At 61.2% G+C, this 25,958-nt stretch overlaps 1 protein-coding gene across 1 annotated transcript in view; it reads right to left on the reverse strand.

Moving 5' to 3' along the window:
• Positions 1 to 5,097: 5,097 nt before the first annotated feature.
• MUC2 (mucin 2, oligomeric mucus/gel-forming) overlaps positions 5,098 to 25,958 on the reverse strand; it is a 35,440-nt gene continuing 14,579 nt past the window's right edge. Inside the window, exons 28-49 of the mRNA XM_055259281.2 lie at positions 25,376 to 25,585; positions 24,872 to 24,889; positions 15,728 to 24,286; positions 14,876 to 15,073; positions 14,401 to 14,624; positions 13,916 to 14,090; positions 13,182 to 13,429; positions 12,391 to 12,574; positions 11,828 to 12,056; positions 10,910 to 11,088; positions 10,449 to 10,518; positions 10,211 to 10,311; positions 10,027 to 10,058; positions 8,172 to 8,349; positions 7,770 to 7,874; positions 7,480 to 7,520; positions 7,229 to 7,351; positions 6,879 to 6,977; positions 6,118 to 6,246; positions 5,841 to 5,880; positions 5,501 to 5,627; positions 5,098 to 5,392 (exon numbers count right to left, since the gene is read on the reverse strand). Coding sequence (XP_055115256.2) covers positions 5,173 to 5,392; positions 5,501 to 5,627; positions 5,841 to 5,880; positions 6,118 to 6,246; positions 6,879 to 6,977; positions 7,229 to 7,351; positions 7,480 to 7,520; positions 7,770 to 7,874; positions 8,172 to 8,349; positions 10,027 to 10,058; positions 10,211 to 10,311; positions 10,449 to 10,518; positions 10,910 to 11,088; positions 11,828 to 12,056; positions 12,391 to 12,574; positions 13,182 to 13,429; positions 13,916 to 14,090; positions 14,401 to 14,624; positions 14,876 to 15,073; positions 15,728 to 24,286; positions 24,872 to 24,889; positions 25,376 to 25,585 — 11,489 coding nt within the window. The 3' untranslated portion in view covers positions 5,098 to 5,172. The remainder of the gene's footprint in view (positions 5,393 to 5,500; positions 5,628 to 5,840; positions 5,881 to 6,117; positions 6,247 to 6,878; positions 6,978 to 7,228; positions 7,352 to 7,479; positions 7,521 to 7,769; positions 7,875 to 8,171; positions 8,350 to 10,026; positions 10,059 to 10,210; positions 10,312 to 10,448; positions 10,519 to 10,909; positions 11,089 to 11,827; positions 12,057 to 12,390; positions 12,575 to 13,181; positions 13,430 to 13,915; positions 14,091 to 14,400; positions 14,625 to 14,875; positions 15,074 to 15,727; positions 24,287 to 24,871; positions 24,890 to 25,375; positions 25,586 to 25,958) is intronic.

Genomic DNA, 25,958 nt, shown 5'->3' on the forward strand with positions numbered 1-25,958 from the left:
TGTTTCCCAGTGCTGGTCTTCATTTCTTCTTGCTCTTGTCTCACGGCCTTGGTGAAGCCTCCAGTACCCCCATAGAGGGAAGGCACAGCCATCGCCAACATCTCCTGTGTCCGCTGGCCTCTGTGGGAGTGATTCTCAAGTCCCAGCAAGGGGAGGGGTCCGATGTGTGCTGTAGTTTCTGGGCAGATGTTTATAAACAGGTTAAGACGGCTTCCTTCTAGTCTGAGCTTGCTCTTTTTATAATAGCCAGTTGAGACACGCTGTTGACGCCCATCAGACACCTGTCTGCACCTAAGATCCTTCCGTTTTTAAATCCTCCACACGTCTCTGGCACCCTCTCCTGCCTGGTGGTGGTACTGCAGCCCCAGGGACTCGGTGTCTGAGCAGAGCCAGAACCTCTCAGGGGACTGGGACATGGACAAGACCCTCGGTCTCCCGTCCCCACACCGTGACCACGGAGGCAATAGCTGCTCCCGCAGCCTAGACCCTGGAGTGAGCGGATGTGGAGGAGGGCACCAGCCACGCAGCCACAAACGGAGCATGAACCAGACAGAACCCTGCTGCCGTGAGCCACCAAGACTCGGGGCCAGGTGCAGTGGCTCACACCTATAATCCCAGCATTTTGGGAGGCCGAGGCGGGTAGATCACCTGAGGTCAGGAGTTCGAGATGAGCCTGGCCAACATGGTGAACTCTCATCTCTACTAAAAATACAAAATTAGCTGGGCGTGGTGGTGGGCGCCTGTAATCCCAGCTACTCAGGAGGCTGAGACAGGAGAACCGCTTGAACCGGGGAGGCGGAGGTTGCAGTGAGCTGATATCACACCACTGCACTCTAGCCTGGGTGACAGAGCGAGAATCTGTCTCCAAAAAAAGAAAAAGAAAAAGGGTCTTTGCAGATGTGATTAAATTGAGGACCTCACGAGATCAGCCTGGATTATCGGGTGGGCCCTAAATCCAACGACCAATGTCCTTAGAAGAGACGCAAAGGGAGAAACGCCCAGGAGACGCCCCGCGGAGACGGAGGCAGGGTGTGGGCGATGCAGCCACAAGCCAAGGAACGCCCAGAGCCACCTGCTGGAAGGGCAGCTGGAAGGGCCGAAAGCATCCTCCCAGAGGCTGAGTGGCCGTGTGGCACCGCCACGCCTTCGCCTCAGATTCCGGCCTCCGGGACTGCGGGAGAGAGCTTTCCTGTGGCTTTTGGCCCCCGGTTTGTGGTGATTTGCTGGTGCAGCCCGGAGCACCCGACAGCCAGGCGTATGGCTTGTTTCAGCCCAGGGAACAACAGCAAGTCTCACCTGCGGGGAAGGGAGGAGTGCGCGCTGGGGCCTTCCGTCTGCTCCCAGAAACAGGGAGGCCGCCGTGGGAACAGAACAGCCAGCTTCTTCCAGAGAATGCGAGAACTTGGCCCCAACCTGTGCAGCTACTCCAAGGGGGTGGCGGGCTGCCCACCTGGCTGGCTGGCTCCCTATCTCGTCTGCTCTAGGCTTAGCCCACTGTGGGTAGCCCGGGGAAACAGGCAGCCCCTGCCCCAGGTCACCCCTAGGGAGACCCAGGAGGACCCAGCTGGGGGAATGAGCTATGTGAGGAAGAGGAGGGCGCTGGGGATAAAGTCGGGGGCTGCACAGCGACTGGACGGGGTGGGGGGGAGCCCCTGCCTCTCCCTGCGCCTCCATTGGCACCAACCCTGCCTCCACCTGAAGGGGCAGCTCCCTCCCCACCCTCAACACCTGCACTGGAGTTCTGGACACAGAGAACCCAAAAGGAAGATCCTGGGTGGGCAGAAGGGGCGGGGCCTGTCTTAGGAAAGGGGTGGGGCCCGCTCTGGGGAAGGGGAGGGGCCTCCTCTGGGGAAGGGGTGGGGCCTCCTCTGGGGAAGGGGTGGGGCCTGCTCTGGGGAAGGGGTGGGTCTGTCCTAGGAAAGGGGTGGGGCCTGCTCTGGGGAAGGGGAGGGGCCCATCCTAGGAAAGGAGTGGGGCCTACTCTGGGAAGGGGCAGGGCTGTCTGGGGAAGGACTGGGGTCAGGACTCATGCTCTCCTGAGCTTCCCGGGTAGCCTCTGCTTTAAAGGGCACAGCAGGGAAGAGCAGGCAGGGGCCTAGCCTACCGGTGTCCACGCTGCATCACCAGGGGAACCCCCTCTTCACAGCTGCAAGCTGGGAGACAGATGAGGAAGCTGGAGGGAGCCTGACCACCTCTTCCTTACCAGGTCTCTGGCCGCAGTGCCTCCACCCCGCCCTGCCCATTTCCTGGCCTGTGCGGGGACTGCTGGGCCCAGGGGGCACAGCCAGGCAGAGATGTGATAGGTTTGGGGGGTGGGCCAGAAACAGGCCATGCTCGAAATGACCCAAGGATGGCTCTGGGGCTCATGCTGACCGCTTCATGGAAGGGCCAGTTCTGAAGCACCCAGAATCCCCACGTGGCTATGCCAGAGGCTCTGGGGTGGCCTCAGGGGCTCCATGGCAGGCCCAGGCCAACTGACCGCCCAGGAGGTCCCTAGGCCTAGACAGTGTGGGCTCCTGGGAACACCAGAGGGGATGAGCAGGTCCTTTGGGGGGCTGTCCTGGGCCAAGTGGGGCAGTTGAAAGACCCCAGGCCCGAGCGGGCTCCAGGACCCAGGGTGGCGCTGATGAGCTGGGATGTCCCAACTGGCTTCAGACCCCAGAGTTGCTGCTCAACCACGACCCTCCCTGGGGTCAGATGGGGGAGAGGGCAACTAGGGGAGGGCAGTGGCCTCAGCCCCCTGCCAGGAGCCAAGCTCAGTGGCTCATGCTTGTAATCCTGGTACTTTGGGAGGCTGAGGTGGGAGGATCACTTGAACCCAGGAAAGAGTTTGAGACCAGCCCGGGCATCATAGTGAGACCCTGTCTCTACAAAACAAACAAAACTATGCAAAAATCACATGCATGTTACTTTAGTAAAACATAGGATTGTTTTGAAAGATAAGAACAAAAAGCAAGCTCTTAAAAATTAGCCAGTCATGGTGCCACATGCTTGTACAGCTATTTGGGAGGCAGGACAGCAGGAGGTGGGACCTGTTGCACCCTGAGGACCCATCACGCCCAGGGGACCCGACACACCTGGGGACCTGTCACGCCCTGAGGACCCATCACACCTGGGGACTCGTCACACCTGGGGACTCGTCACACCTGGGGACCCGTCACACCTGGGGACCCGTCACACCCTGGGGACCCATCACACCTGGGGACCTGTCACACCTGGGGACTCGTCACACCTGGGGACCCGTCACACCTGGGGACCCATCACACCCTGGGGACCCGTCACACCTGGGGACCCGTCACACCCTGGGGACCCATCACACCTGGGGACCCGTCACACCTGGGGACCCGTCACGCCCTGAGGACCTGTCACACCCTGAGGACCCATCACACCTGGGGACCCGTCACACCTGGGGACCCATCACACCTGGAGACCCGTCACACCCTGGGGACCCGTCACGCCCTGAGGACCCATCACACCTGGGGACCTGTCACAACCTGAGGACCTGTCACACCCTGAGGACCCGTCACACCTGGGGACCCGTCACACCTGGGGACCCGTCACACCCTGGGGACCCATCACGCCCTGAGGACCTGTCACACCCTGGGGACCCATCACACCTGGGGACCCGTCACGACCTGAGGACCTGTCACACCCTGAGGACCCATTGCGCCCTGAGGACCCATCACACCTGGGGACCCGTCACACCCTGGGGACCCGTCACGCCCTGGGGACCCGTCACGCCCTGAGGACCCGTTGTGCCCTGACTTTGGAAGTGTGGAGCCCAGCCCAGGTGTCTGCCCTCCTGAGGGTTTCGTCGCGTGTGAGGGGTGTGGCATTGTCACATGTGAGGCGTGTGGCACAGCCTTGTGGTCTGGGGACAAATGTCCTACCCTTTGACCTCAGAGGATGCTTGAGGTTGGATCACTGTGCTCAGGGGCCTCGGCCTCCCCACACACACCTGCTGCCTTTGACAGGAGACACCAGGCACCTGCTCTGGGCCAAGCAGCCTCCGTGGGCTGCACCCAGAAGGCCGGGGGCTCAGCTCTCCAACACAAGTGGGCACTGTGCCCAGGGTCCACAGCCAGTGTCCCCTGTCCAGCTGGGTCCGCGGAACCAACCAGAACTTCTGCAGGTTTGAAGGTGCTGGCGGCTCTGCCTGGCAGCTCCCCAAAGCCCTGATGGGGCCACCAGGTCCTGGCCACCTTCTGTCACTATGCAGCAGGAGCTGACAGTGACCTGAGGACTAAGACCTTCTCCATTTTCCCAGTGTAGAGACCCAGGACGAGGCGCATCTCACATACACACGGCACATGCAGACACGTGTGCACACAAGCAAATGCTCACACGCTCATGCACACAAACACACGTGCGCGCACACACACAGACGCACACGCACACATACATCACATACACGGCACATGCAGACACGTGTGCACACAAGCAAATGCTCCCATGTGCATGCACATACACGCATGCACACACACACACACCGCCTCCCCAGGGCCACCCGACCCCCGGGGCTACACACTAACACACACACACCCTCTCCCCAGGGCCACCTGACCCTCGGGGTTACACACACACACACACACACACACACACACACACAGAGACACCCTCCCCAGGGACACCTGACCCTCGGGGCTACACACACACACACAAATCCCCTCCCCAGGGCCACCTGACCCTCGGGGCTACACAAAGGCCCCACCAACCGTGGAAAGCCTGGGAGATGGCTGTGAAGGAACCCAGGGCTCTTTTCACAGATTCAGGGCCGGGGGATTCCTACAAGGGAATCTGACCACATTTCGACAGCCCCATGGGGGTTTTGCCCAGGGTAAGAATGGGGAGCGGAGGGCAGGCAGCCCCCATGTCCCCTCTGCATTTGGTACAATGGATTTGCCAACCACGTGACGTGTGTATGCTGTCCCCGTGTCCTGCATGCAGAGCCTGGTGGCCTCCGCCATGCACAGTGGCCAAGCCGCACCCCTGCAGCACCAACCTAAACCACACAGTGCAGCATGTCTCCCTGAGTTTATTATTGGAAAGCAAGGATTGAACAAAGACTCAGACAATAAATATCTGAAGAGAGGAAGCCGAGCTTAGGAGGCTCAGAGGGTCCGGAGGAGGCAAAGCTGTGGAGGGCAGTGAAGGGGGCTGTGCCCACCCCGTTCACCCGCTCCCCAGATGCCTGGGGGAGCGCCGGGCCCGGCGGGAGGTGCCGGTGGGGAGCCCGCAGACGGTGTCCTGGCACTGGCAGCTCTCGATGTGGGTGTAGGTGTGTGTCAGCGAGCCGCCATTGGGGCAGCTCAGGACCACCTCACGCTGGCTGGTTTTCTCCTCTTTGCAGCAGGAGCACCTATGGTCCAGGGTCTGGGCCTCGGCCGAGTACCTGGGGGGAGGGCGGAGTGAGGGGTGACCTCCCAGGGCCAGCGCTGGCCTCTCACCTCCCTGGGGCCTCCACCACCCCCTCCAGGCACACTCCCAGCCTGGGACTCACATGACAAATGTCCCACAGGACCCGGAGCAATGATTCATGAGGACAGTCTTGGTGCAGCCAGCGTACGAAACCTCCGTGGTGACGGGGACGGTGGAGCAGGGCACCCTGGTCTCATTGCGAGGGGTGCCTGGGGAGAGGGGGCAGCGGCTCAGGGCAGGGCCTCCACATCTTCGAGGTGGCTCTCCCTCGCTGCGTCCCCTCCCCAGGCTCGGCCTCAGCCCCCAGCCCTCACTGCCCACCCGGAGGCCATTGTCCAGCCTCCAGCCACCCCAGGCGGGGCTGAGGGCACCAGCCCTTGTGCCCCACCCTGCCTACCCCCCAGGCTGTGCCCTGTACTCACAGGTCTTGCAGCATCCATTGGGCATGAGTGTGATGGAGCCCTGGAGGGAAAGGAGAATGAGCCCAGGACCCCCAGACATTCCTGGGGGTGACAGCACCTTCCCACCATGCCGTGGGCGGAGGTAGCTGCTGCAGAAAGCCCCAGGCAAAGCCTCCTGCGGCAGCTCAGACCAGGCCCGAGGCCACTGTCACAGCATTGGGGCCCCAGCCCCCCAGAACACCAGGCACCCCCACTCCCAGCAGAGCACACACAGCCAGGCCCCAGGTGGCCAACTCACCGGGACACAAACGCTGGCGTCGAAGTCGGGGCAGGTGATGTTGGAGATGGACGAGATGAGCTGGTTGTGGATCTTCACACAGCTGAAGAATGTGCAGTTGTTCTTCGGGTCGCTCTTGAAGTCCCCAGGCTGTGGGGCAGGGAGCTCTGGTGAGGGAGGGCAGCAGGCCCAGCCCCAGCCCAGCCAGGAAGACACCCTGGAGACACCTGGCCGGGGAGGCCTCCTGGCGGGGCCTAGGGCCACAGCACAAGTGACACGGGTGGGGCCCCACATCAGGTGCCAGCCTGGAGCCCACACAACCCTCAAAGGTCTGTCCGTGTTCTAACTCTGAATCTATGAACGTGACCTGCTTGGAAAGGGGGTCTTTGAAGGTGTCATTAAATGAAGGATCCTAAGATGAGATCATCCTGCCTGGGGGGCCCTAAATCCTTAAAAGGGAGAGGAGAGGCAGACACAGGGAAGGAAACCTCGTGGTCACAGCCAAGGGGCACCTGGAGTGACCAAAGGCTGGGAAGGGTCCTTGCCCAGAGCCTCCGAGGGAGCACAGCCCTGAGGCCCTTTGCTCTTGGATTTCTGGGCCACAGAACCAGGAGAATCCCTTTCTGCCCGAAGACGCCTGTTCATTTGTCATGGCAGCCCCAGGACGCCCATCACAGCTGAGCCCAGGACTGGGAGGACTCAGCTGGGGGATCCTGAGTAGCCCGCGCCTTGCCCTGGGCTCAAGCAACCCAGCCGTGTCGGGGCCAGCAGCGCACACCTACCTTCAGGATGACATGCTGGTTGTCGGGCTGTTTGATGATACAGTGCGTCTGTTCACACTTCTTACAGCACTCCCCGGGGGCCTCCACGAGTTCGAAGCCCTGCGCACACAGACACGCCACTGCAGCTGAACTCCCAGGCTGTACCCCACACCACACAAAGCCTGCAGGGCTGCCGAGACCCCCCACCTGGAGGAGGCCCCAGGCTGGCCAGGTGTCAGGATGGAGAGGTGGGGACAGGGACAGGTTGGCGTTGAAAGGAGGAAAGAAAGGCTCACGACGCAGACATGGGCCCGGGTGCTTGTCTGGGAGGAGGGAAGAGGGCAGGCTGAAGGAGGAGGGCGGCCACTTACAAGGCTGCAGGAGGTGTTGCAGGGCACGTGGGTGCAGGCGATGACATTGAGCAGGGTACTGTTGTCCACCTTGTCCGTGCACACGCAGTCCTGGCACTTGGAGGAATAAACTGGAGAACCGGGCTTTGGGCACAGAGAGAGACGTGAGGCAGGGGCCTCTCCAGCACCCCAGCCAGCCCAAGAGCCTGCCAGGACCCCCACACTGCAGCCGACCTCCTCCCCTCCTCCCCCTCACCCAGCCCAGGGCTCACCTGGTACTCAGCATTCCCGTGAACGCACACCCCCTTGGACTCTTGGGAGAAAGAACGGAGAAGGCCGTTCGTTGGAGATTGCCCCGGGGTGGCCACCTGGCCAGACCCCCACTCCCGGTGCACACCCAGTGGATGGAGCGAGCGCTCAGGGCTGGGGTGGGTGCATCAGCCAAGCATGCAGCCATCTGTGTCCCCAGAATCTGAGACCACCAGGAGGGAGCTGATCCCCTTACAGCCACCCCACCCCGGGCGGCAGCCTCCTCCCTGCCCTGTCCACCAGCCCTGCTTACCACACCAGTAGAAGGGACAGCACCTTCCAGGCACCGTCTTGCTCTTCACTTCGAATCCCAGCGGGCACATGGGAGGCTTCTCTTTGCACAGGCTGGTGTTACACTCTGAAGACGGTGCGCACGCGGCCGTAAGGGTGGCTCCTCCCAGGCAAAGCCCCCGGGGCCACTGCACAGGGTCGGGCCTCCAGCACCTCCAAGGGTCCCTTCCCCACCCAGGTCAGGCCCTGCAGCTGGGATGCCTGGACTGGGCCCAGTGGCCCCCTCCAAGCCCTCTCAAGGGGCACAGCAGAGGCCCCCAAGCCAGCTGTTTCCTCACTTGCCAAGGAGGGGACAGCAGGCAGCCCAGCCTACAGGGATGTGTGCACCCCGAGAGGTGGTGTGGGCCCCAGGGGATGGCCTTACTGCAGACGGCAATGTTGCAGCAGGTGTCGGCGGGGTTGACCTCCGTGACGAGGTAGGTGCCGTCTTCCGCGCAGTGGGTAACAGGCTTCTGGCTGCACCTCTTGGGCTGGCAGACGATGCCACTTCCACCCTCCAGGCAGACACAGTTCTTGCAGTCAAACTCAAAGTGCTCCCCAAACTGCAGGGAAAGACGGGTGAGTAGAGAGGACAGGAGGCACCAGGCAGGCCCCTCCTCACCACAGCCCCGGAGCTGCAGCTGTGGTCAGCGGGGAGAAACAGCTACCCTGAGCAGAGTGCTGAGGGATCCTGGGGGAAAACCATGTCCCTCCTCACTTCTGAGCACACCAGGCAGGTTCTGGGATAGGACAGTAGCTGCTCATTCACTGATATCACAAAGCCATGACCTGCTCACCAGCATCTGCCAGCAGGGGCTTGGCACGTGGCAAATTCTCCACTCAGGCCTCTCAGGTTTGTGCAGAATTTAGCTAAGGAATCAGCCACATGGCTGCTACCACAGGTAGGAGGCATGGGCAGCACAGAGGTGGCCAAGATGTCATGTCAGAGCTTCTAGACAGAGTATCATATGACCAATGGGTGGTGAATGGAGGGAGGGAGAATGGATGGATAAATGGGTGGATGGTGGGTGGATGGATGGGTGGGTGGATGGGTGGATGGATGGGAGGGTGGATGGTAGATGGATGGTGGGTGGGTGGATGGATGGATGGATGGATGGATTGATGGATGGATGGTGGATGGTTGGGTGGATGGATGGGTGGGTGGATGGGTGGATAGGTGGGTGGGTGGATGGTAGACAGATGGTGGATGGATGGATGGATGGATGGATGGATGGATGGATGGTGGATGGTTGGGTGGATTGATGGGTGGGTGGATGGGTGGATAGGTGGGTGGGTGTATGGTAGACAGATGGTGGATGGATGGATGGATGGATGGTGGATGGTTGGGTGGATGGATGGGTGGGCGGATGGGTGGATAGGTGGGTGTGTGTATGGTAGACAGATGGTGGATGGATGGACGGATGGATGGGTGGGCGGATGGGTGGATAGGTGGGTGGGTGGATGGTAGACAGATGGTGGGTGGATGGATGGATGGATGGATGGTGGATGGTTGGGTGGATTGATGGGTGGGTGGATGGGTGGATAGGTGGGTGGATGGTAGGTGGATGATGGGTAGATGGATGGGTGGGCAGATGGGTGTATAGGTGGGTGGGTGGATGGTAGACAGATGGTGGATGGATGGATGGATGGATGGTGGATGGTTGGGTGGATGGATGGGTGGGCGGATGGGTGTATAGGTGGGTGGGTGGATGGTAGACAGATGGTGGATGGATGGATGGATGGATGGTGGATGGTTGGGTGGATGGATGGGTGGGCGGATGGGTGGATAGGTGGGTGGGTGGATGGTAGACAGATGGTGGATGGATGGATGGATGGATGGATAGGTGGGTGGGTGGATGGTGGATGATGGGTGGATGGATGGATGGTGGATGGTTGGGTGGATGGTGGATGGTAGAGGGATGGTGGATGGATGGGTGGATGGATGGGTAGGTGGATAGATGAGTGGGTGGGTGGGTGGGTGCATAGATGAGTGGGTGATGACTAGGTAGGTGGAAGGATGGATGGAGGGGTAAGTGAGTGGGTAGATGGGTGCATAGGTGGATGAGTGGGTGGGTGGAAGGATGGGTGGGTGAGTGGGTGGTGTCCCTGCCAACTCAGCCATCCAGGACTTAGGTGACCTCATTCCTCAATCTTTGAGGCTCCAGGTTTTCATGTCCATCCCTCACTCCCCAGAATTCAGAATTTGTGGGAGGATCCCCCAGCAACACGGTGAGGCCTACCTCTCTGGGCACGTTGTCAGGTCCCACACAGCCTAGGAAGAGGGAAGAAACCAGTTGTGTTAGCAGAGTCCTTGTGCAGCAGGGAGCAGGGGTGGGGGTGTCAGCCTCCTGGTCGCAGCCTCCATGGACACCCAGGAGGAGGCGGGAGGGAGGCAGGAGGGGACAGTTTGAGTGAGTGGCCTACCGCAGGTCTTCACGCAGACATCAAAGCCAGGGGCGTAGTTCATGGTGCCCTCAGGACAGAAGCAGCCTTCCACCAGGACTGTGTTGTTCTGCTGGGAGGAGCTGGAGGCGGGAGGGCATCGTCAGACAGGTGAGGTGGGTCTGGGGAGCTGGCAGGTGGGACTGCTATGCCCAGATGATGGCACCCTCCGCACTGCAGAGGGCGAGCCCACGGTCCTGGTGGACCTCAAACAACATACCTGGATTTGCACGTGGGCTCTTCTGCAGGGCCACAGGCCTGGTACTCCCTGTGAGATGGGCACTCCACCACTGTGGGACAGGGGCAGGGGTCAGAGGGCTGCCTCATGTCAGATGGAGGAGCCTCGACCCCCTTGAGTGACAGCTGCCCAGTGCCCCACACACGGAGGAGGGCGGCCAGCTGCCTGGGCATCAACCTCTGCCCTCGCGGTTGTCCCGAGCCGGGTGGTGGGCCCCCAGTTGCGTTTAGCAACACTGGCAGAAGCCCCAGCACCTCAGCCCCTCCAGCCTGGCCTTCCCCACCCCATGGCCCCAGCCCTGGTCTCACACCCACCATCTCTGTGTCCCTGGCCGCAGCCCACCTAGGTCTAGCTTCAGGCTCGGCACAGCACCCGGCAGAGCCTAGAGACCACGTCTGGCCTGCAGGCCCCCAGCTCCAGGGCAGGGGCAGATGGGCACTTACAGCAGGCCCCATGCGTGTGGTTCCGCCAGTCAAGGCAGATGTGCTGCTGGGCGCAGAGGGCTGCGTAGGCCTGCAGACTGGCGCACTCCAGGCTCGAGCCCGGCACGAAGCAGCTGTCGAACACGCAGGCATCGTAGTAGTGCTGCGGGGGCACCAGCGCATGGCACTGTGCAAACAGGCTGCGCAGGGAGAGGCACAGGTCACACTCAGGTGGCACCTGCCTCTCCCCCACTCCCTACCCCAGCATCTCTGCCCAGACTGTCCTCCTGGAGTCCAGCACCTGCCAGAGAGGTGCCTGTGGCTGATGGAGGGTCAAGGGACAGGCCAGACAGGGGACAGCTCAGGGACAGACCAAGGGATGGGTGAGCAAGGTGGCTCTGCAGCCCGGCTCCCAGAGATAGAAGCCACGTCTATGTGGTGACCAACTTCAGGACCCCCTCCAGCAACCCTGGCAGATGGACACCCAGCCTGTACGTGGCCCCTATACTTCCAGGGACAGGGGCCTGGAAGGATGCTGACTCCCAGTGACTGCCAGCGTTAGGAGCAACCCCTCTCTGTCAAAGCCCAAATCTGCCCTCCCAACATCAGCCCTGAGCTCTGTCCTGGGTTGACTGGTCTCCTCCGGACCTCACACTCGGCCAGCCCTGCACCTTCCCAGGAGCCAGGAGAGACTGTGGAGTTCAATAAAGGCACAGGCATGCCAGATGTGGCAGCTCAACCCTGTGCAACCCAAGGGCCTGGGTCCTGGACCCCACGGCGACCTAGCGCCTGATCCTGGCTCCGCGGCATCGTGCCTTCCCAGCCCCAGCGCCAGGCCCCACACGCTGCCTCCTTCGTCTTTGCAAGAGCTGGGGGCTGGGGCACAGAGGCCCTCAGCTTGTTGGTGTCGTGGCCACAGGCAGGCCCGGGCGGGGTCACCTGTCCTTGATGAGCTGGCAGAGGGGAGATGGGGTGCAGTCCTCGTGTGGGGTCGTTTTGCCGCCCCCCAGCACGCTGACGGCCGGGCGCTTGGTCGTGGAGCTGCTGTGGGGGCAGTGTGGCTTGGAGGGGTCATTCACCACCCACTGGTCGGCCGCAGCCTCACAGTTGGAGACGATCTCCCCGCTGGGCAGAATGCAGTCGTCGGAGGTGGTGTTGGTGCAGGTGCCTGTATCAGTGAGAGAGGCCACGTTGCAGACAGGGTAAGCCCTGCCCTTCTCCAGCCCAGACGCCCGGGACCGGCCAGCCAGGGCCGAGGGCAGAGACCAGGCCAGGCCCCCTCCTGTTGGCTCCTCACAGGGACTGAACCCGGGATGATGGCCACAGCAGCCCCAAGCAGCGGGGCAAGAGGCCCACAGCCGGGCTCATGGGTGTTTACATGCAGCCTCAGCCTCAGCCTGGCCTGGCCACCCGCCCTGGGGCAGGACATGGGGGCACAGGGGACAGTGGGAGCCGTGGGGGCCTCGGTGGGCCTCAGGTGCCATGGGGGTCACGGAACTCACCACACTGGCCCTTGGTGTTGTTGCCGAACCGGTGGTAGGGCAGCCTGACAGAGAAGGACAGGCCATTGTAGGAGACGAGGACGCCCAGCTCGGGGATGTCCACCACGTAGTTGATGCCAGACTGGTACACCTCCAGCCCGTACTTCTTGTAGGGCAGCGCCACCGCCTGCCCGTTCACCTGCACCTGCGGCCGACACGCCATGGGAGCTGCAGCTGCCTCGGTCCTCTCCTTGGCAGAGCTCCGGGGCTGCCCCGCCCCGCCTGCTCTCCGACCTACACATGTAGGGAGAGGGCCCTGCCTACCCCCCCTTTCTTGCTTCCACTCCACTGCTCCCAACCAGACCCTGGTCCCATGGGTGAGCCAGTGAAGGAGCTCTCCTGGGAGCACCTGGGGACTGTGGAGCCCCACGTAGGCTCCCGGGGCCTCCTGAGCCTCAGAACCAATGACTCCCTTGCAAGTAGGGGCGTCTCAGCCAAGGGTGTGCAGAGCCCTGTCCCTGACTCTGTCCTCAGGAGGCAGCTTCTGCTGCAGAGACTGTGCCCAGCATGGCATGGTGGCATGCGTGCCAGGGCTCGAGGGGCCCAGGACGCACCTGGAGGGCCTGCGGGAAGAGCTGATGTGTCCCGGAGCCAGTCGCCCACCCCACCCCACCTTCCAGCCCGGCTCTAGGAGAGGTTATGCCTGGGCACCCCCGCAGCCCAGTCCTCTGGCCCCTGGGGAACCGGGGTGCATTGGGGCCCATGTCAGCACCCGCCTCCGTGCCAGCCTCCCGCGGCCACGCTGTGCCTACCTGCACCTGCATGGGCATCATATGCACGGTCTTGATGAGCACCTCCTGGGTCTCGTGGCGCACGATGAGGGTGCGGGGGCAGGACACCTTGTCGTTGGGATCACAGTGGTAGTTGTCGATGTAAACTCCGAAGTTGTCCACGGAGGGGCTGATCTCCTCCACCAGCACGTAGGTGCAGTTGCCCTGGTAGCTGTAGTAGAGTCCGTCGAAGGTGACATAGTGCGGGTCCCCCCAGCCTGTGCAGTAGCCTGCGAGGGAGCCAGAGTAAGCCGTGCCGCCTGTGCCCCTCGGCCAGAGTCGGGTGCAAGGGCTGGGCTGGGGCACAGTCAGGAAGAGTCAGCAGGAAGCTGGGGCCTGAAAACCCCACTCCTGTGCGTGGGCATGGGGACGTCTGAGCTGCACTGGCCCTGGCACACCCACAGCAGCCCATTCTGCAGGATGGACCAGGGTTCAAACCTCAACTCAGCCCCCTCTTGACTCAGAAGCACCCTTGTTCCAGGGAGGGGCACTAACTCCACCAGGCAAGCCCTCCACCTGCCCAGGCCCTCCCCACCCAATGAGGCAAAAGCAGGGCTGTGAGAAGACCCTCAGAAGTCACCCAGCCTCAGCGAACACCACAGTGGGGTCTGTGCCCAAGGAGACTCAGCCCTTCCACCCCCAGGAGACGGGCCCTGCAGCCCCCACCCACGGAGAGGGCAGGAGATGCGGGGAGGGCCCGGGGGCCCCAGACTCACAGTCGCACTCCCAGTGCCAGCAGCAGCCGTCGGGGTCCTCGACGCGCACGGGGTTGAGGCCGTTGGAGCAGGTGGGCATGGGCGGCGGCTCACACTCCACCTTCACGATCTCCACCGTGTTGTTGTACTTGCACGTGGCCATGAAGCAGTCGCACAGCCACCACGTCTCGTTCTCCTGGGGGCGGGAGGCAAGGGATGGTCAGGGGGACTGGCACAGGATGGGGTGGTCTGCGCTCGGGAAGGGCGGGTGCTGAGTCGGGAGGCTGGAGGCCGAGGTGGCTTCCATGGACCTCACTGCAGCCAGCCACCTCGCCAGGCACGGCAGGGCACGGTAAAAATGTGGAAGGCTCGGCAGACCCCACACCCAAGGGTTGCAGGAGGCCTCAGCCCTCAGATGACCAGCAGGAAGTGGTGCCTGGGGCCTCGGCTGCCCAGACATGCTGCGCTCAATGCTGTGGGGACAAAGCCGCCTGCAGCCCACTGACCTGTCTGGGAGGATCAAAGTCTGGGCACGCGGGGGGCTTGGTGCTGGGCGTCGGCTTGGAGGGCGTGGGCGATGGCTTGGAGGGCGTGGGCGTCGACTTGGAGGGCGTGGGCGTTGGGGAGGGCGTGGATGGGCAGGACCAGTTGTAGAACTCCAAGGTACAGCTCAGTGAGCAGTTGACGAAATAGCAGGTGTCCCCGTGTGTGCCGTTGTACACCTCCTCACCTGCGAACGGAGACAGACTCATAACCACACCATCCAGAGGCAGGGCTAGCCGCTGGACCGCACGGAGGTCCCCACAGCAGAGGTCCCCACAGAGGCCACCAAGGGAAGCCATGCCCTGGACACAGCCACCCTCAACGGCTGCCGCCTCCTGAGACGCTCCCACTGCAATCTCAGCCCTGGCGCCTGACCCATCGGTACATGCCAGGGCCAGCCTCGGCCACCCGAGCACAGGATGTGAACAGCCTGAGTACCTGGTGCATAGTAGGTGTCGTTCAGGACACAGCAGACAAGCACAGAGGAGGGGCTGATCCTCAGGCCTGTGGTCGTGATGATGCTGGGTGTGGAGATTGGGGTCAGCGTGGGGGTCCAGGCACTGGTGGTGGTCGCCTGCACAGTGCTGGGGGTGGGGGCTGAAGATGACCCGGTCGTGGTACCGCGTGTGGGGGTGCCTGTGAGAGCAGGAGACACCAGTGAGGGCTGAGATGTTGCTCATCTCAGATGCCACAGGGTCCCAACTGCCATTCCCCAGCTGCAAGGGAGCCAGACAGCCGACCGGGTGGCAGAACTGGAGGACCAAGGCCTCGCACCCACCTCCCAGGCTCTCAGAGTCACCGGGCAGGGTGGAGCGGCAAGGCCAGTATCACCACAGCCAAGTGTCACGAGAGCCTGCAGGTGACCTGGCGCTCCGGCAGCAACACAGCTTGCTGGCCAAGCCGACTGCCAGCAAGAGGCGTCCAGAAGGCACTGGCTGCGGCACGCCGTCCACCACGGAAAGGCCCCGAGGAGGGGGTGCAGCCAGAAGCAGGAGGACCCGCAGGCACCTGACTGGCAGCCTCTCTCTGCCCCCAGCCTTGGTGGGCTCCCACAGCACCACATCACACAGCAGTGGGCCCCTGAAGAAGGCCGTCTTATGGGCGAGTGGGATGGCCTAGGCTCCACTGCCCCGCACTGGCCAGTGTCAGCGGCTTCTGCCCACACAGTAACCAAGCTTGGTGGGCAGGGAGGCACCGAGAACATGCCTTGAGCCTTCCTGGGACAGTCCTGCCTGGCACAAGGGGAGGAAGAATCATCCCAGGCCAGAGGAACCGAGCGTCTCTGCTTACCTGGAGGGGATGTGGTGGTGCTGGGCAGTGGAGATGGTGTCTGGCCTCCTGTCGTGGTCGTGGGTGCCGTGGGTGTGGAGGGTGGGGCCGTGCTGGTTGTCTCAATGGCAGGTGGTAGGGTACTCAGAAGGGTGGTTGACTCCATGGGAGGGGAAGAGGTGGACCGAGAGGTCTGAGGGGTTGAGGACTCAGGCAGAGGTTTGGATGTCGTCGACTCAACAATGGGTGCTGTGCTTCTGGGGGTGGAAGGCTCCATGCTTGTAGTGGTAGGTGTTGGGGTTGATGTCACCATAGTGGTGGTGGTGATGGGTGTCGGGGTTGGGGTCTGTGTGCTGGTGGGTGTTGGGGTTGGGGTCACCGTAGTGGTGGTGGTGATGGGTGTTGGGGTTGGGGTCTGTGTGCCCGTGGGTGTTGGGGTTGGAGTCACCGTAGTGGTGGTGGTGATGGGTGTCGGGGTTGGGGTCTGTGTGCTGGTGGGTGTTGGGGTTGGGATCACCGTAGTGGTGGTGGTGATGGGTGTCAGGGTTGGGGTCTGTGTGCTGGTGGGTGTTGGGGTTGGGGTCACCGTAGTGGTGGTGGTGATGGGTGTCGGGGTTGGGGTCTGTGTGCCGGTGGGTGTTGGGGTTGGAGTCACCGTACTGGTGGTGGTGATGGATGTTGGGGTTTGGGTCTGTGTGCTGGTGGGTGTTGGAGTTGACGTCACCGTAGTGGTGGTGGTGATGGGTGTCGGGGTTGGGGTCTGTGTGCTGGTGGGTGTTGGGGTTGGGGTCACCGTAGTGGTGGTGGTGATGGGTGTCAGGCTTGGGGTCTGTGTGCCTGTGGGTGTTGGGGTTGGAGTCACCGTAGTGGTGGTGGTGATGGGTGTCGGGGTTGGGGTCTGTGTGCTGGTGGGTGTTGGGGTTGGGGTCACCGTAGTGGTGGTGGTGATGGGTGTCAGGGTTGGGGTCTGTGTGCTGGTGGGTGTTGGGGTTGGGGTCACCGTAGTGGTGGTGGTGATGGGTGTCGGGGTTGGGGTCTGTGTGCCGGTGGGTGTTGGGGTTGGAGTCACCGTACTGGTGGTGGTGATGGATGTTGGGGTTTGGGTCTGTGTGCTGGTGGGTGTTGGAGTTGACGTCACCGTAGTGGTGGTGGTGATGGGTGTCGGGGTTGTGGTCTGTGTGCTGGTGGGTGTTGGGGTTGGGGTCACCGTAGTGGTGGTGGTGATGGGTGTCAGGGTTGGGGTCTGTGTGCCTGTGGGTGTTGGGGTTGACGTCACCGTAGTGGTCGTGGTGATGGGTGTCGGGGTTGGGGTCTGTGTGCTGGTGAGTGTTGGGGTTGGAGTCACTGTAGTGGTGGTGGTGATGGGTGTTGGGGTTGGACTCTGCGTGCCAGTGGGTGTTGGGGTTGGAGTTACTGTAATGGTGGTGGTGGTGATGGGTGTCGGGGTTGGGGTCTCTGCGCCAGTGGGTGTTGGCGTCGGGGACACCGTAGTGGTGGTGGCGATGGGTATCGGGGTTGGACTCTGTGTGCCGGTGGGTGTTGGGGTTGGGGTCACCGTAGTGGTGGTGGTGGTGATGGGTGTCGGGGTTGGGGTCTGTGTGCGGGTGGGTGTTGGAGTTGGAGTCACCGTAGTGGTGGTGGTGACAGGTGTCGGGGTTGGGGTCTGTGTGCCAGTGGTTGTTGGGGTTGGGGTTGGAGTCCCCGTACTGGTGGTGGTGATGGGTGTTGGGGTTGGGGTCTGTGTGCCAGTGGGTGTTGGGGTTGGGGTCACCGTAGTGGTGGTGGTGATGGGTGTCAGGGTTGGACTCTGCGTGCTGGTGGGTGTTGGGGTTGGAGTCACTGTAGTGGTGGTGGTGATGGGTGTCGGGGTTGGACTCTGTGTGCCAGTGGGTGTTGGGGTTGGGGTCACCGTAGTTGTGGTGGTGATGTGTGTCGGCGTTGGGGTCTCTGTGCCAGTGGGTGTTGGGGTTGGGGACACCGTAGTTGTGGTGGTGATGGGTGTCAGGGTTGGGGTCTCTGTGCCGGTGGATGTTGCGGTTGGGGTCACTGTAGTGGTGGTGGTGATGGGTGTCGGGGTTGGACTCTGTGTGCCAGTGGGTGTTGCGGTTGGGGTCACCGTAGTGGTGGTGATGGGTGTTGGGGTTGGGGTCTGTGTACTGGTGGGTGTTGGGGTTGGGGTCACCGTAGTTGTGGTGGTGATGGGTGTGGGAGTTGGGGTCTGTGTGCCAGTGGTTGTTGGGGTTGGGGTTGGAGTCCCCGTACTGGTGGTGGTGATGGGTGTTGGGGTTGGGGTCTGTGTGCCAGTGGGTGTTGGGGTTGGGGTCACCATAGTGGTGGTGGTGATGGGTGTCGGGGTTGGGGTCTGTGTGCTGGTGGGTGTTGGGGTTGGAGTCACTGTAGTGGTGGTGGTGATGGGTGTCGGGGTTGGACTCTGTGTGCCAGTGGGTGTTGGGGTTGGGGTCACCGTAGTTGTGGTGGTGATGGGTGTCGGGGTTGGGGTCTCTGTGCCGGTGGATGTTGCGGTTGGGGTCACTGTAGTGGTGGTGGTGATGGGTGTCGGGGTTGGACTCTGTGTGCCAGTGGTTGTGGGGGTTGGGGTTGGAGGCCCCGTACTGGTGGTGGTGATGGGTGTCGGGGTTGGCGTCTGTGTGCCAGTGGGTGTTGGGGTTGGGGTCACCGTAGTGGTGGTGGTGATGGGTGTCGGGGTTGGGGTCTGTGTGCCAGTGGGTGTTGGGTTTGGGGTCACCGTAGTGGTGGTGGTGATGGGTGTGGGGGTTGCGGTCTGTGTGCTGGTGGGTGTTGGGGTTGGAGTCACTGTAGTGGTGGTGGTGATGGGTGTTGGGGTTGGACTCTGTGTGCCAGTGGGTGTTGGGGTTGGGATCACTGTAGTGGTGGTGGTGATGGGTGTCGTGGTTGGGCTCTGTGTGCCAGTGGGTGTTGGGGTTGGGGTTGGAGTCCCCAGAGTGGTGGTGATGATGGGTATCGGGGTTGGGGTCTGTGTGCCAGTGGGTGTTGGGGTTGGGGTCACCGTAGTGGTGGTGGTGATGGGTGTGGGGGTTGGGGTCTGTGTGCCAGTGGTTGTTGGGGTTGGGGTTGGAGTCCCCGTACTGGTGGTGGTGATGGATGTCGGGGTTGGGGTCTGTGTGCCAGTGGGTGTTGGGGTTGGGGTCACCGTAGTGGTGGTGGTGATGGGTGTCGGGGTTGGACTCTGTGTGCCAGTGGGTGTTGGGGTTGGGGTCACCGTAGTGGTGGTGGTGGTGATGGGTGTCGGGGTTGGGGTCTCTGTGCCAGTGGGTGTTGGGGTTGGGGACACCGTAGTTGTGGTGGTGATGGGTGTCGGGGTTGGGGTCTCTGTGCCGGTGGATGTTGCGGTTGGGGTCACTGTAGTGGTGGTGGTGATGGGTGTCGGGGTTGGACTCTGTGTGCCAGTGGGTGTTGCGGTTGGGGTCACCGTAGTGGTGGTGATGGGTGTTGGGGTTGGACTCTGTGTGCCAGTGGGTGTTGGGGTTGGGGTCACGGTAGTGGTGGTGGTGATGGGTGTTGCGGTTAGGGTCTGTGTACCGGTGGGTGTTGGGGTTGACGTGACCATAGTGGTGGTGGTGATCGGTGTTGGTGTTGGACTGTGTGTGCCAGTAGGTGTTGGGGTTGGTGTCACCGTAGTGGTGGTGGTGATGGGTGTTGGGGTTGGACTCTGTGTGCTGGTGGGTGTTGGGGTTGGGGTCACCGTAGTGGTGGTGGTGATGGGTGTCGGGGTTGGACTTTGTGTGCCGGTGGGTGTTGGGGTTGGGGTCACTGTAGTGGTGGTGGTGAGGGTTGTCACGGTTGGGGTCTGTTTGCTCGTGGGTGTTGGGGTTGGAGTCACTGTAGTGGTGGTGGTGATGGGTGTTGGGGTTGGACTCTGTGTGCCAGTGGGTGTTGGGGTTGGGGTCACAGTAGTGGTGGTGGTCATGGGTGTCGGGGTTAGGGTCTGTGTACCGGTGGGTGTTGGGGTTGATGTGACCATAGTGGTGGTGGTGATTGGTGTTGGTGTTGGACTCTGTGTGCCGGTGGGTGTTGGGGTTGGGGTCACGGTAGTGGTGGTGGTGATGGGTGTCGGGGTTGAGGTCTGTGTGCTGGTGGGTGTTGGGGTTGGGGTCACCGTAGTGGTGGTGGTGAGGGGTGTCGGGGTTGGGGTCTGTGTGCTGGTGGGTGTTGGGGTTGATGTCACCGTAGTGGTGGTGGTGATGGGTGTGGGGGTTGGGGTCTGTGTGCCGGTGGGTGTTGGGGTTGGGGTCACCGTAGTGGTGGTGGTGATGGGTGTCGGGGTTGGACTTTGTGTGCCGGTGGGTGTTGGGGTTGGGGTCACTGTAGTGGTGGTGGTGAGGGGTGTCGGGGTTGGACTCTGTGTGCCGGTGGTTGTTGGGGTTCGGGTTGTAGTCCCCGTACTGGTGGTGATGATGGGTGTCGGGGTTGGGGTCTGTGTGCCGGTGGGTGTTGGGGTTGGGGTCACGGTAGTGGTGGTGGTGATGGGTGTCGGGGTTGAGGTCTGTGTGCCGGTGGGTGTTGGGGTTGGGGTCACGGTAGTGGTGGTGGTGATGGGTGTCGGGGTTGAGGTCTGTGTGCCGGTGGGTGTTGGGGTTTGGGTCACCGTAGTGGTGGTGGTGAGGGGTGTCAGGGTTGGGGTCTGTGTGCTGGTGGGTGTTGGGGTTGGAGTCACTGTAGTGGTGGTGGTGATGGGTGTCGGGGTTGGACTCTGCGTGCTGGTGGGTGTTGGGGTTGGGGTCACCGTACTGGTGGTGGTGATGGGTGTCGGGGTTGGACTTTGTGTGCCGATGGGTGTTGGGGTTGGGGTTGGAGTCCCCGTACTGGTGGTGATGATGGGTGTCGGGGTTGGGGTCTGTGTGCCAGTGGGTGTTGGGGTTGGGGTCACGGTAATGGTGGTGGTGATTGGTGTCGGGGTTGGGGTCTGTGTGCCGGTGGGTGTTGGGGTTGATGTCACCGTAGTGGTGGTGGTGGTGATGGGTGTCGGGGTTGGACTCTGTGTGCCAGTGGGTGTTGCGGTTGGGGTCACCGCAGTGGTGGTGATGGGTGTTGGGGTTGGACTCTGTGTGCCAGTGGGTGTTGGGGTTGGGGTCACCGTAGTGGTGGTGGTGATGGGTGTTGGGGTTGGACTCTGCGTGCTGGTGGGTGTTGGTGTTGGAGTCACTGTAGTGGTGGTGGTGATGGGTGTCGGGGTTGGACTCTGTGTGCCAGTGGTTGTTGGGGTTGGGGTTGGAGTCCCCGTACTGGTGGTGATGATGGGTGTCGGGGTTGGCGTCTGTGTGCCAGTGGGTGTTGGGGTTGGGGTCACGGTAGTGGTGGTGGTGATTGGTGTTGGGGTTGGGGTCTGTGTGCCGGTGGGTGTTGGGGTTGATGTCACCGTAGTGGTGGTGGTGATGGGTGTCGGGGTTGGACTCTGTGTGCCAGTGGGTGTTGCGGTTGGGGTCACCGCAGTGGTGGTGATGGGTGTTGGGGTTGGACTCTGTGTGCCAGTGGGTGTTGGGGTTGGGGTCACTGTAGTGGTGGTGGTGATGGGTGTTGGGGTTGGACTCTGCGTGCTGGTGGGTGTTGGGGTTGGGGTCACCGTAGTGGTGGTGGTGATGGGTGTCGGGGTTGGACTCTGTGTGCCAGTGGGTGTTGGGGTTGGGGTCACAGTAGTGGTGGTGGTGATGGGTGTTGGGGTTGGACTCTGCGTGCTGTTGGGTGTTGGGGTTGGAGTCACTGTAGTGGTGGTGGTGATGGGTGTTGGGGTTGGACTCTGTGTGCCAGTGGGTGTTGGGGTTGGGGTCACAGTAGTGGTGGTGGTCATGGGTGTCGGGGTTAGGGTCTGTGTACCGGTGGGTGTTGGGGTTGACGTGACCATAGTGGTGGTGGTGATTGGTGTTGGTGTTGGACTGTGTGTGCCAGTGGGTGTTGGGGTTGGTGTCACCGTAGTGGTGGTGGTGATGGGTGTGGGGGTTGGGGTCTGTGTGCCGGTGGGTGTTGGGGTTTGGGTCACCGTAGTGGTGGTGGTGATGGGTGTCATGGTTGGGGTCTGTGTGCCGGTGGGTGTTGGGGTTGATGTCACCGTAGTGGTGGTGGTGATGGGTGTTGGGGTTGGAGTCTGTGTGCCAGTGGGTGTTGGGGTTGGGGTCACCGTAGTGGTGGTGGTGAGGGGTGTCGGGGTTAGGGTCTGTGTGCTGGTGGGTGTTGGGGTTGGCGTCACCGTAGTAGTGGTGGTGATGGGTGTGGGGGTTGAGGTCTGTGTGCCGGTGGGTGTTGGGGTTGGGGTCACCGTAGTGGTGGTGGTGACGGGTGTCGGGGTTGGGGTCTGTGTGCCGGTGGGTGTTGGGGTTGGGGTCACGGTAGTGGTGGTGGTGATGGGTGTCGGGGTTGAGGTCTGTGTGCCAGTGGGTGTTGGGGTTGGGGTCACGGTAGTGGTGGTGGTGATGGGTGTCGGGGTTGAGGTCTGTGTGCCGGTGGGTGTTTGGGTTGGGGTCACTGTAGTGGTGGTGGTGGGCGTTGGGGTTGGGGTTACTGTAGTTGTGGTGGTGGGTGTTGGGGTTGGGGTCTCTGTGGTGGTGGCTGTTGGGGTTGGGGTCTCTTTTGTGGTAGATATTGGGGTTGAGGTCACGGCAGTGGTGGTGGTGATAGGTGTTGGTGGAGGAGTTGGGGTCTGTGTGCCGGTGGGTGTTTGGGTTGGGGTCACTGTAGTGGTGGTGGTGGGTGTTGGAGTTGGGGTCTCTGTGGTGGTGGTGATAGGTGTTGGTGGAGGGGTTTGGGTCTGTGTACTAGTGGGTGCCGGGGTTGGGGTCTCTGTGGTGGTAGGTGTCGGGGTTGGGGTCACTGTAGTGGTGGTGGTGGGTGTCGGGGTTGGGGTCTCTGTGGTGGTACGTGTTGGGGTTGGGGTCTGTGTGCTGGTGGGTGTTGTGGTTGTGGTCACTGTAGTGGTGATGGTGATGGGTGTTGGGGTCAGAGTCTCTGTGGTGATGGGTGTCAGAGTTGGGGTCTCTGTGGTGGTGGTGGTTGTGGTGGGTGTTGGGGTCTCTGTGGTGGTGGTTGTCATGGTGGTGGGTTGGGTGACACACTCACAGCACTGAACGTTGATCTCGTAGTTGAGGCAGAAGGGCATAGGGATGACTCCACCTGGCTTTTGGTCTTCATTTTTGCATACCAGCCCCACAGAGACGTTACACATCACTGTTTGTCCAAGCTGTCCAATGGGAACATCAGGATACATGGTGGCTCTGCAAGAGATGTTAGCTGCCCAGCCTGGTCCACAGATGTCTCCAATCAATTCCGTATCTCCACCTGGTTTGTTAAAGTTGGGTTTTCCAGAATCCAGCCAGCCAGTCCAATTGCAGACAGGCACGCATGGGGTAGTAGGGGTTGTCGTTGAGAATGGTGAAAATGTAGGAGGAGTTGTTGATGGAGGGAGAGGAGTAGTTGTTGGAGGGGTGGGAGTGGTGGTTGGTGGAAGGGTGGTCGTGCTGGTTGTTGGAGGGCTGGGAGTGGTAGTTGAGGAAGGGGTGGTTGTGGTGGTTATTGGAGGGCTGGGAGTGGTGGTTGGTGGAAGGGTGGTCGTGCTGGTTTGTGGAGGGCTGGGAGTGGTAGTTGAGGAAGAGGTGGTTGTGATGTTTATTGGAGGGCTGGCAGTGGTGGTTGGTGAAGGGGTGGTCGTGCTGGTTTGTGGAGGGCTGGGAGTGGTAGTTGGAGGGCTGGGAGTGGTAGTTGAGGAAGAGGTGGTTGTGATGGTTATTGGAGGGCTGGCAGTGGTGGTTGGTGAAGGGGTGGTCGTGCTGGTTTGTGGAGGGCTGGGAGTGGTAGTTGGAGGGCTGGGAGTGGTAGTTGAGGAAGAGGTGGTTGTGATGGTTATTGGAGGGCTGGCAGTGGTGGTTGGTGAAGGGGTGGTCGTGCTGGTTTGTGGAGGGCTGGGAGTGGTAGTTGGAGGGCTGGGAGTGGTAGTTGAGGAAGAGGTGGTTGTGATGGTTATTGGAGGGCTGGCAGTGGTGGTTGGTGAAGGGGTGGTCGTGCTGGTTTGTGGAGGGCTGGGAGTGGTAGTTGGAGGGCTGGGAGTGGTAGTTGAGGAAGAGGTGGTTGTGATGGTTGTTGGAGGGCTGGCAGTGGTGGTTGGTGAAGGGGTGGTCGTGCTGGTTTGTGGAGGGCTGGGAGTGGTAGTTGGAGGGCTGGGAGTGGTAGTTGAGGAAGAGGTGGTTGTGATGGTTGTTGGAGGGCTGGCAGTGGTGGTTGGTGAAGGGGTGGTTGTGGTGGTTGTTGGAGGGCTGGGAGTGGTGATACACGTATCCATGGGCAGGCAACAATTGACACGTATCTTGTAGTCGTAACACAGCCCAAATGGTCCATTTCCAAACTGGTCTTCATTCTTGCAAATGAACCCGACAGAGACGTCGCACTGCACCTTCTGGCCTAGCTCCTCCAAGCTGAGGTGGGGCTCCTTGACCGACCTGCACTCGATGTCCTCAGGGGCCCTGCAGACCCCATCAAATGTTTCTCGGTCGCCGCCGTCGCTGCCACTGCTGGGGTGGTCCTCATTGATCCAGTCAGACCAGAAGCAGCACAGCTCTAGGGAAGCAAAACCAAGCTCTTGTCTCTCGCACCTGGGGAGAGGCACCTCCAGGAGGCCGCCAGGATTTAGAGGACCCAGGGACCTCCATGACCGTCCCCCAGCTGCAATCTCTCTTTTCCCTGTCATTGCCAAAAAAACAGAGTGCAGGGCCAGAGAGCTCAGGGCTGGACACCGCTTCCATCCTCGTTTTGCAACTGAAAACCTGAGGCCCAGGAGACAGGGCCACCCAGGGCCACACCTGGGTGTGATGGACCCTTTCCTCAGCTATTTTCAATACTTTTCTCAAAGAATCAATAAAAAGACAGCTGCCCACTCCAGTAAGGAAGTGTGCTGGAAGGGGCTTTGTCTCCAGTCTTAACCAGCAATATTGTCACTGACGGCCAGTCAGGTCTCACTTTAGCCCCTGGCCTCAGCAAACCGTGAATGAAGTGGCCAAAATACACCCATCTTTGGTCCGTAAGCAGAGTCCAGCCCCGCCAGCCTCACATCTGGGCCCTGAAGGAAGCATCCTGAAGGTGATTTTATAAGACTTCGCTCCTCCCACCCTGCTTGTCATCGTGAATATCATCACCGTCACTTACTCGGAGTTGTTGATGAAACTGCAATAAAGCAGGAAGAAAAGAGGGTATCACTACATAGTTCAAGATCTTTTAAAATCTTGTCTTTTTTTTTTTAAGTTTCTTTTTTCTGTGGCTATCATACCCCTGGTGGCTTGTTCGGTGGTAGCTAGGATTTCAACCAGAACAAACGCAGGGGAACATGAGAAAATTTCTCTAACCCTTAGGGATAGTTTCCTGATGGTTTTCAGAAATCTCCCCAAGTGATCCTCCACTGTGGTCTGGGCTTGGGGATGTGGTCAGGATGCTACTATCTCAATGCACCAGGCCAGGGGAGCCAGGGCAGGCTCCCTCACTCCTCAGTGCAGAGGAATGTCACTGTCACCTCACTCTGCAGCTGGTGTGCAGAGGTCAGAGCCTGGCTGCACCAGGCCAGAGCCTGCCCCTGAAAGAGCCCTCTGTGCTGGATGCTGGATGCAGGGGAAGGTGAGAGCCCGAGGAAGCATGGAGGGAACCAGGGGGCCTTACGTGTGCTGGGGGTCGAGGTGGTGGTGGTGGTGGTGGTGGTGGTGGTGAAGGTGGTGGGGGTGGTGGGGAGGGTGATGGTGGTGAAGGTGGTCAGGGTGGACGGGTGTGGTGTAGTGGAACAGATGTTGAAGTGCTTCTCCATCGTCCCGTTGGGGCCACAGATCTCCCAGTAGCAGAAGGCGCCATCCTGGGTCTGGTTGAGAATCTTTCCTGGGGGTGAGGGTGAGGCAAAAATCACCTCATCAGGAGCAAGACAGGAGGAAGGCCAGGTGTGCCCAAGCCCCCACGACCAGCTAAGAAATGCTCCAGTGAGACTGCACCCGTCCCGGAGCCCCTCTCTTTGAATAAAGGGAATCTCATCAGAACGCAGAAGCTGGATCACAGAAGAGGGTGATGGAAATTCCCCACAGGATACCGGCACCCCAGAAGAAACAAAATGGGTCACGGCAGCCCCCAGGGCTGATACACATTAGAGGTGGGTCTGAGCTGAGGGAGGACCAAACGGGCAGAGCCCAGGAGGAGATCAGCACACCCCACCCATCCAAGGCCCCACAGGCTTCCCCAGGATGGGCCCGGCCACTGC

Source organism: Symphalangus syndactylus, chromosome 21 (assembly GCF_028878055.3).
Source record: "Symphalangus syndactylus isolate Jambi chromosome 21, NHGRI_mSymSyn1-v2.1_pri, whole genome shotgun sequence".
NCBI classification, from domain to species: Eukaryota; Metazoa; Chordata; class Mammalia; order Primates; family Hylobatidae; genus Symphalangus; species Symphalangus syndactylus.